The 9,668-nt window shown below is 55.1% G+C and overlaps 2 protein-coding genes across 2 annotated transcripts in view; both read right to left on the bottom strand.

Moving 5' to 3' along the window:
• Positions 1-3,319: 3,319 nt before the first annotated feature.
• TMEM89 (transmembrane protein 89) lies at positions 3,320-4,155 on the bottom strand. Its single transcript, XM_006909171.1, has 2 exons — positions 3,862-4,155; positions 3,320-3,496 (listed from the first exon to the last, which is right to left on the bottom strand). Exons 1-2 carry the CDS (start codon positions 4,153-4,155, stop codon positions 3,320-3,322), a joined length of 471 nt encoding a protein of 156 aa, XP_006909233.1.
• Positions 4,156-5,680: 1,525 nt separating this feature from the next.
• Positions 5,681-9,668, bottom strand: part of SLC26A6 (solute carrier family 26 member 6) — a 9,550-nt gene continuing 5,562 nt past the window's right edge. The window contains 9 exon segments of the mRNA XM_025044854.1: positions 5,681-5,931; positions 6,141-6,277; positions 6,542-6,596; positions 6,785-6,961; positions 7,696-7,788; positions 8,187-8,285; positions 8,373-8,465; positions 9,398-9,467; positions 9,622-9,668. The exon segment at positions 9,622-9,668 is cut by the window's right edge and continues 21 nt beyond it. Of these exon segments, the coding sequence (XP_024900622.1) occupies positions 5,917-5,931; positions 6,141-6,277; positions 6,542-6,596; positions 6,785-6,961; positions 7,696-7,788; positions 8,187-8,285; positions 8,373-8,465; positions 9,398-9,467; positions 9,622-9,668 (786 nt within the window). The 3' untranslated portion in view covers positions 5,681-5,916.

A 9,668-nucleotide genomic window follows, 5' to 3' on the forward strand; every position in this document is an offset into this window, starting at 1 on the left:
CTCGGGTTCTTTTGGTTGGCCAGAGAGATCGACAAGAGACAGACTGACAAGTTCAATTTCGTGTGTATGGGAATCCCACATGCAGGTTCCAAAACAGAAAGGGAAAATGGGTATATAAGACATTCTGAGCTAGGGATAAGGTAATGCGCCTTGAGACTTCAGAAGGTCATTGCAAAGAGAGCACTTGTTCAGTAATCAGTAGTTTGCCCTGCCATATAGGTAGGTCAAAAAAGATTATTTATGATAATCTCTTTTTGTTGGCAAAGCTCCTCATTCAAATTCCTCTAGATAGATAAGGGGCAGGGGAGAAGCTTTTCTTGAGTCCACAGGGCTCAAGATAAATCTTTAGCTCAAAATAATCCACATATCACTGAGGTATATCTTGGGGTGGCTCCTTCTGAACCCCCATAAGTGCAATTTTTGCTTTTTCGGTTATGCTTCTTGCCAGCTTTTGCTCTGCCCAATTCCAAAGCTATTTCCACATTTTTAAAAAAATTTGTTATAGCAGTACCTCACTCCTGATACCAACATCTGTATGTTTTCTATTGCTGCCATAACAAATTACCACGGAAGATTTAATGGCTTAGAACACTAATTTATTATCCCACAGTTCTGTAGGCCTCAAGTCCAATGTGGATCTCACTGGGCTAAAATCAAGGCATCAGGAGGGCTGTGTTCCTTTCTGGAGGCTCTAAGGGAGAATGTGTCCTGGGTCATTCAGGTCATTGGCAGAATTTAGATCCTAGTGGTCGCAGGACTGAGGTTCCTGTCTTCTTGCTGGCTATCACCCAAGATCACCCCCAGCTTCTAGAGGCCACCTGAATTCCTTGGGTCTTTGGATGGTGGAAGATCTCGTCCACCCTCTTCAAAGCTGGCAGCTTGGAAGATGGAGTACCTCTCACACTTTGAACATGCACTCCTCTTCTGCTTTTAAGGGCTCATGTGATTATTTTGGGCCCACGAAAATAATCCGGAATAATCTCCCTTTTTTAAGGTCTTTAACCTTAATTTTATCTACAGAGTCCTTTTAGCCATGTACTGTAATATAGTCACAGATTCCACAGATATCTCGAGGGGCCATTATTCTGCCTACCAGACTCTCCCTAGGAGTCACCAATTCCTGCCTCTCCCCAGCCTGCTCCCTTTTGTTCTTCAGACCTCCTTCTTTTCCCTGAAATTCCAACCACTTTATGTTTCCTGGAACAGGTCACGGTCTCTTCCTCCACCGGGCCCTTGTATGTGCTTGTCCTTCCAACTGGAGCACTCTCCCCCTCCTCTGCTCATCACTCCATTAACCCTTCAGGTCCCAACAATCAGCCCGTACCTGCCCCACCCCGGCTGGGCCAGCACAGCTCTCTCTGCAGAGTGATTGCCTTTTCGAGTCTGTCTCACCACCATCACCACCACCCTCCCCTACTTGTGAGTGGATGAGGGAGGAGCCAGTAGTGTTCTGCATATCAGCGGATCCTGGCATCCACAATGGGGCTAGCAAACAGTAGGTGCACATTAAACCTCGTAGAATAAAGAAGTGGACCTGAGAGGCTGATGAAAGTCAACCTTCAATGCCCTTTACTTCCCTGCCCTGGGAGGAGCCACGATAATCTCCATAGGATCAAGTATTTTTGGAAAAGCTGCAAAATTGAGATAGTCTAGCTGAATCCAATGAGGACCTGTGTCCTCTTTCATGAGGACCCCCCTCTATCCCGCTTCCCTTTATGTGGGGATATTGGAGAGGCTGTGACATTTTGGGAGTCCAGCCAAGAGGAAAGTGAGTTGGGGACTGTCCCAGATTGGGTTCCCAGGGAAGCAGACTCCAAGAGGGAGATAAAGATGTTTACCAGGGAGTCTTTTAAAATCAGCACCTGAGGAGGGAGAAAGCTAGCTGTGATGGATGGGGCTGTCGCAGCCGAGGCAGACCCGTCTGCCAGCTGACTTCTCGGGCTGGCAGCAGCAGGCTTTCTTGGGAGGGGGACATGGACAGCACATCTCTGAGTCCACCACAGGGACACACTTGGTTTGGGTTGAGAGGGACATATTGAGGTGGTGTGTTCCAGCCCTGTGCATGGTTAGCTCATTTTGTTCCTGTCCTGGTTAGGACAGGAGTTAGGACAGGAACAAACCTCCTGCTAGGTCAGCGCTCCTGGTCAGGACACAAGTGCAAGGTCCTGTTGCACTTAGCACCTGCCCCACCGTGCCCAGTGCTAGAAAACCAGTGGGCCATGGATGAAAAACAAGGTTTGAAATGTGTAGAGCCAGGACCTCATCTGTGGAAAATTCTCCCAAATTATATGACATCCATATGAAAAAAAAATTTGGTGAGTGTCCCCAAACTGAAAACAATCCAGGCCCACTTATGTGACACCATTAATAACAAGTTAGGAGAGAAATAAGTTTTCTAAACTACCAATAATTAAAACATAAATTTCAATCAACCATATTAGAAGACTGAATTAATTATCTATTCTCTGTATAGAAAATATCTCCCCCCAAATTACAAAATTCTTATCCTACGTAGAGGCCATAAGAGTGAGCAGCCAGAAAATGTAAAAGTATGACAGTAATGTATCAAGAAGTCAGCATGAATGTTGTTTTGGATTTTGCATTGTAGTATTTGTCAACTGTTTAACATTTGTAATTTGGCATGATTTCTCATTATTTTCACTTGTTTCTATTCTTGAATTCATGCTATATTGTTTTTCTAAAACAGAGACCTTAAAAATGCATAGGCCTCAGGACCCATTCAACCTGGATTCCCTATGGCAGAAGGGAGAGAGGAAGCGGGGGATGGCCCTTTGGGGAGGTTCAGCCCTCACTCCACTTCTGGGCACCTTGAAGCAAGGGCCACTCGGGAACCAGAGCACATGTCTGAGATAGCACAAAATTGAAGGCCACAGCTTACCCTCCAACCGCCCCCTCCACCCCCTCCCAGCTTGGGCCTCAAAGCCCAACCAAGAGGCCTGGCTGACTCTGCCAGGTTGTCACCTCTGGGCAGCCCTCTCTGGACCATCCCAGCCTGATCTGATGGCCAAGTTTTCTCCACCACACTGGGAGCCTCTGAGAAGCCCAGAGGAGCAGTTGTATTTGAGGGTGGGATCTTTAGGGAGAAGGAGTCATTTGGTGGGGAGCAATGGAGCGGTCTGAGGCAGCCTGGGCCCTGCCTGCCCACTCATCCTAAGTGCTGAGTCTCTAGGAGTAGAAAGAGGGTCCAGGGTCCAGGCCTGCCTGGGAGAACATACAGGCCCAAGTCTGGCCCAGAGCCCAGGGCTATCCCCAGCCTGGCTGGCCACCAGGCAAAAAGGCATATGTTGAGTCACCCGCTCTAGGTGGGAATCCCCTTTATTTGCAGTGGCTGACGAGTGGCCAGATGCTGTAGGTGGCCCTCGATTTGGACCAGGAGGGCATCCAGCATGTGCAGGACCCCAAGGAGCAGGGCTCGGTCTGAGATCGGGGTCCGCCGTTTCCAGGATCCAGAGGGGTCAGTGGTGACCTTCGAAGGCTGAGGACAGGACCGAGAGGCAGGAGTGAAAGTGGAGGGACGGGCCGGAAGTCTGGTGAGGGGCAGCAACAGAGCCAGGGAGAAGGGCCTGGGAAGGGGAAGTGACTCTGCTGCGGTCATGGGGCCCGTGGGGGCTGGATGAGGAACAGGAGTATTAAAAGGAGGCAGAGGGTGGCAGGGTGCTGGCCATGAGGAAGTCAGGGGCTGATGGGTGTGAGTGGTGGGAGGGGGCAGCAGGATGCCCAAAAGGCTGGGTAGGAGGATGGGTGGGGCGGGCACAGGCCTGGGGTGGTTGGAGGGTGTGAGTTTCGCTGGGTGTACGCGGAGGTAGGAGGCCGTGGGGGACCGAGCAGTGCTGTGCTCACCTCACTCTTACTGGCCTGTGGGCGCCGCCACTGCAGCACCTTACGGCTGATCACCAGCATCACAGTAGTGGTGAGTGTGACCCCAGCCACAGGGTAGATGCGGTTCGTCCCCAGGCCTAACCAGCGGCCGGAACAGCCCAGGCTGACTCCGCAACCATCTAGGCTGTTGGGCTGGCACCCCCAGGGCTGTAAGTCCAGCCCTACCTGGTACCACAGGGGCCGTGACCACGCACGGGTCGGGGCAGGCATCGCCAGCAAGAGCAGCAAGAGCGGAAAGGATGGTGCGTACAGCATGGCTGCTCAAGTGCCAGGCGGAACCTGGGTGCCTGGCAACAGGCAAATGCCCCTCCCCCAGTGGCAGCAGGTTCCAGCTGGGCCCATGGCCCCTCATGAGGGGCCGCCTGGCCGGAAAATGTAGTAGGGGGTGGGGGTGGGGGTGCGAACGAAGGTACAGTTCCCGGCCTGGGAGGCTTGGGGCCCAGGGCCGAAGAAGCACCTCCTTCCGCTGTCTTCCGCACCAAACATCCAACCCCTAAAATCCTAACCCCACTGCCTCTAATGCTTCTGTCCAGCACAGGGCTGTTCACTGGTCCCCTCTGCCCAGCCTACCCTGCAGTTTGCATCGCGGCAGAGTGAGCGCTCAAAAACGCGGGGGCCCTGGCTCTCTAAAGCCTGAAGGCTCACCTCGGCTTGTGAGGGCTTGTGAGGTCTGGCGTGCTTCGGTCTCCCCTCCCACCTGAACACACCTGCTGTACCAGGAGCACTATCCTTTACTCCTAGGAAGGCATTTCTCACAGCTGGAGTTTCAGTTCAAGCGTCACCTGCTCCCTGAGCTTCCCTCCCATGACCATCTTGGGCAACGCAGTCCCTTCTCTCTCATGTGACCCTGTTTATTCTAAATAGCTGCAATTTCTTATTTGAGGTCTGCCTTCCATTCCAGCACATAACCTCCCTCAACCAATATTTGCTAAGTACTGCTAATGCCAGACACCATTCCTGGTGCCAGGACATGGCGTGACACAAAAAGCCCTGACCTCCCGGGCTGAGGTTCTGGGGGATGTGGGAAGGACGGATGACTGGCAAACACAATGCAGGGCATTGACACACACTGCAAGAGAAACAGAGCTGGGGAAAAGCACCCCTTTGCTCAGCGAGGTGGCTCAGTGATTTGAGGGTGGGCAGTCTCCACCCACGTGCTCATTGAATACCTGCTGAGGAACCCAGGAGGTGGTCCTATTACTGTTCTTGCTCTACTGATGAGACACCAAACGCCCAGGAAGATTCCAGTGCCACCAGTCACCTGCTGCTGCCCACTGGACCGTATGCCCATGTGTTGGCGTTTTATGGCCAAATTAGCACACGCTTCTTGGCTGACCTGCCAATCTCAGATCTCATTACAAAGGCATTTCCCCAAGTAAATCAGTCATGCGGCTACTTCTTAATGCAGACCAATGGCACTTGTGAACACCTGCGCTTCCTCAGCTGGTTGCTCAGGTGTTCACGCTACTCTCCAGGGACTGTCTATTGGCACCTGGCCTGCCCTGTCCTTTCTCAGGTGTCCGAGAACAGTTCATTCCTAAGAAGCAGCTGATCCCAAGTATTTTAAAACAGAGACGCAGGTGCCAAGGGCTGCACGTGGCTACAGCGAAACTCAGACTTGGGTGCCCCCTCCTGCTCTGCACTCCCCCTGCCCGACCCTGCCCTCCCCAAGCCTTGCCCCCTGAATTCTGACTCCAGTTCTCACTTTGGGGCATAAGAAGGGTCAAGAGTCAGGGCTGTGGATCTCCTGACCCCCACCAAACCACAGCAGAGCCTGGCGTTAGGCAAACTAGTCTTTATTCCTGAGGCTGGAAACAGGCATGCTCCCCTTGACCTGGCTGTGCCCCATCCCGGGCTTAGAGCACTGAGCTTGGAATCCTAGGACCTCCATTCCTGAGTTGTGTTTGTGTGCACAAAGGGGACTCCTGGGTGACATCCGGAGGCAGTACAGGGATGGAGGGTTCTCATGGGTGCCCCGTCACAACCTCCAGAGGTGGGCAGTCTCGGGCAGCGTGGTCAGAGTTTGGTAACCTGAGTGAGCAGACGAGGGCAGTCAGTCTCCCGTCAGCCACCAAAGGGCACATACCTCCCCCCACAGCAACCCCTGCCCAGGAACAGCTTCATCTAAAGGCAGAAGGGTCCACTGGAAGGGCATCAGGACGGGTGGGGACTTCCTGGAGCCGAAGTCAGTGTGGGCACAAGCAGGTCAAAAGAGCTCAGTGGGCCAGAGGTCAGCTCACCAAAACAGGGCCGATTGGGTTGGCCCTCGGCTGTTGGAGCGCAAAGATGACGGCATCATGGACAGAGGCAAAAAGGTGCTGCTTAGTGATGGATGCGTCGAAGAAGTGCCCGGCCTCAAGCTGAGTGATCACGGGAGCTGTCGGCAAGGATAGGTCTCTGGACTCGAAGAACCACCAGGAACCCCAGCCCCACTCACCAGCAAAATGCCCTGACCCACGTCACCCCAAATGCCACCCCAGAGGCTACAGCTAAACCCCAGTAACTCTTGACCCTTGACCCCGCCTTCCAGGAGATCTCCAGTTTCAGAGAAAGACATTTTTCCTTGTGCTTCCTGGAAGACTCTGGCCAGAAGAGTTCAACCCTCTTCCCGAACCACTCCGGCTGTCCCCGCCCCACGCACTGTGGCAGGCAGCCATGTACACTTCCACCTCGATCTCCCGGAAGTCACGGAAAATCTGCAGCAGAGAAAGGGGCCAGATTCAGAGGGAGGCCGAGGGGCTCTGAGGGCGGACTCAGGCGGGCTGCGGAGAGGGAGTTTAGAGACGCTGCGAGGGCTCTTAGAGCTAGTTACGGGGTCAAAGCAGAGGCTTGAGGGGGCTCGCCCTCCCCCAGGGTCTTTCTAGGGGTACTTCCAGCCCCTTACATTCTTCAGGCTCTTGACGCACACGGTGTCCACGAAGGAGAGGGCACCCAGGTCCAGGACAAGGCTGTGGAAGTCCGGCTGAGGCAGGCCCAGGGCCCTCAGTGTGGACGCAGCTGGGGCCTTGGCATCTTCTTGACCACTGGCTGCCGTATCCTCTAGCTCATTCTCTGTGCTTACCTGCTGGGGAGCCAGACACCCTGCAAGGACTGCCCACGAGGAGGTGAGGCAGGGACTACGCGCAGACATGCAGCGACACAGAGGGTCGGAAGGTGGGGCAAGCATGTAAATATGAACTTAGACGGGGCATGCAGGGGACGCAGGAGGACGTGGATATGGGAGCCTCCTGTATGCAGACAGGAGGGACACATGGGGACACACGGGAGAGGATGCCCAGACTCAGAGCACGCACAGACACATATACCGCTGTTACCTCCTGGGTCCAGGCTTAATGGCGACACTTAAGAAGGAAGGGCGCTGGGAGACCGTGCCCTACCCTGAGGTCAGCCAGGGTCGAGTGGGTTGGGGGCCAAGGGACACATGCACACATGTGCACGTACAGACAACTCAGCACCCCACCTGGGTCTCTAACTGAGCTTGGTGTCTCCTTCGATCCTATATTTTTTCTGCATACACCCAAACCCTTGCCTCCATCCATGAGACAGACGGTGGGGCCTTGGGGACTCTACAAACTCAAGTTCTTCATCAAGGCCTCAGATCACAGACAAAAAGCCACACATAGAATTCTACGGCTTATCACTAGAGATCTCTCCAGAGTATCTGATCCATCATCCCAGTGCACAATCACCTTGAACCCACAGCGGCAGGTCCATGGCTTTCCTCACAGGAAAGACCTGGGGTACCCCCCATCTCTGCAGCCACGGCTGCCCCCCTTCTCTCACTGTTGGCCTCACCTGGGCCTTGGAGCCCTCCACATTGTTGCTCTCAATGTCACCGTCACTGGTGTTGACATTGGCGGAAACAGAAGTGCCCTTGGAGGCAGCACCCTAGGCCAGCAAAGAAGAGGGACAGAAAACAGTTGTCCCAGTTGCCATATTCACGGCTGCTCCAGGCAGGCCTGGTGTTGCCCCCCGGCTCTGGGCAGGTCGGCGGGCCAAGAACCAACTAGCTGAAGGCTCTGGGGTTTTACCCAGCTTCGGGAAGAGCCATAAAAGAAAGAAAACTGTGATTCCCACTGTCAGTGACTCAGGAAATGAGAGAAAAATAAAACCCACCAAGAGCCAGGACCTGCCAGGGGAGTAAAGCAGGAACCCTGGGTGCATCAGGAAGGAACAGGGACAGAGAACAAGGGTGAGAAGTTGGGAAACCGGGAGGCTGAGGGGAAGGCTGGGCGAGGTCCGCAGCAGGACAGAGGGCAGAGCCACTGGCGCAGAGGGGCCCCTGCCTGTTTCTGGAGCTTCTTCTGCAGTTGCTTCAGCTTTAACTCCTGTTTTCTGAGCAGTTTCTTTTTCCGGGAGATGAGCTGGTCAACGTCCACACCGCACTAGAGGCGAACATCGAGGAAGCGGATATGGGCGCTATGGGGAGCTGGGGGGCCCCTCTGACACACCCTGGGGCACCCGGGCCTCACCCTCCGCTTCAGCGCATCACTGTAGAGCTCGGCATTGGCGAAGTACACGGTGGCCGAGGAACGGAAGACCTTCACGCCTGGGACCTCCCGGGCCTGGGCAGGGGTCAGGGTGGGGATGGCTGAGCCGCCTCTCTCGTGACTGCATCTTGTTTCCTGCCTTTCCTCATGTGCCCCAGTGCCTGCCGCCCCCCCAGCCCTCTGCTCCCCAACCAGCAGGGGTGCAGCTTGAGGCCCACGTCACCCTGACTCTTCATCTTGCTCCTGCCCTCTGCCCAGGCCCTCAGCTGCCTGTCCCGCTTTCTCCAGGTCGCCCCGCACCTCTCCCTCCCGTCTCCCCCGCCCTCCTGCGACTACCTAAGCTGGGTTTCAGTGGCTCTTAGGCTTCCGCTTGGGTCTCCGACCCTGGCCCTGTGGTCTGTCTTCTGTCACCCCATTCAGCCCAGGTCTCTGCTCGGTGCTCGGACCTGCATAACGTGCCCCGCACCCCATATCTCCCTTTCCATCCGGCGGAGGGGCTCCCCGCATGTCTTCCACTCACTCTGCCTGATCGTACTGTGCTCGGCTTTCAAGGCTCCATGTCAGGGGGATGGGTTTGTTCATTCCAGAGCCTCCACCTCTGTCCCCAGTGCTTGGCACAGAGGCCAGTGAATGACAGCGATTTGGTAACTCCGTCAGGTCAAGAAACAGCCTCCCTGACACCCCAGTGCCCCAGGATGCCACCCCTTCAGCACTCTTGACCCAGGGCTGCTCCGCAGGACGGGGCTTGGACTGTTGGCTCCAAGAGAGATGCCTCCCCAGGTCCCCAGGTTTATCTTTGTCCACTCTTCCTCTGTCCCTTCCTAGCCTCTTGTCCTTGGAGTTGGGGTGGGGTGGGGGGTCATAGACCCAAATTCCTCCCTTGAAACTCCAAAGGCTAAAGTACCCTCAGCTCTCGATGTCCTTGTCAGGTGCGGAAGAGACTAACAAAGGCCCATTCTGCCTCTGTCCCACCCTCCATCCCCTCCTGCTCAGCCCCTGCCACTCACCTCTGAGTACTCTGCCACGTCTCTGTAAATATCTGTGTCTGGTACCTGCCCCAGGACACAATAGTGGGGCCTGTGAAGGACAGACAAGTGTGGGTGGAGGGGCACGAGGAGACGGGGCAACTGGGAGCCTGGGGTCACCCTCAAGATGTGGGAGAGCTGAGGGGAGCCCGTGTGGACCTCATCCCTCACCAGCTGGAATGGGGGGATGGAGAGGGGTCACTCACAGCTGCGTGCGGACCACCACGAGCAGCAAGGAGAAGGCTACTGCCAC

The sequence above is a fragment of the Pteropus alecto genome, unplaced genomic scaffold (assembly GCF_000325575.1).
Source record: "Pteropus alecto unplaced genomic scaffold, ASM32557v1 scaffold53, whole genome shotgun sequence".
NCBI classification, from domain to species: domain Eukaryota; kingdom Metazoa; phylum Chordata; class Mammalia; order Chiroptera; family Pteropodidae; genus Pteropus; species Pteropus alecto.

Excerpts from the sequence above, each read along its gene's own strand:
- TMEM89 (XM_006909171.1), bottom strand. The coding sequence starts at position 4,155 with ATGCTGTACGCACCATCCTTTCCGCTCTTGCTGCTCTTGCTGGCGATG. Across the intron at positions 3,497-3,861 it reads CACAGGCCAGTAAGAGTGAG|CCTTCGAAGGTCACCACTGA; the intron begins GTGAGCACAGCA and ends TCCTGTCCTCAG.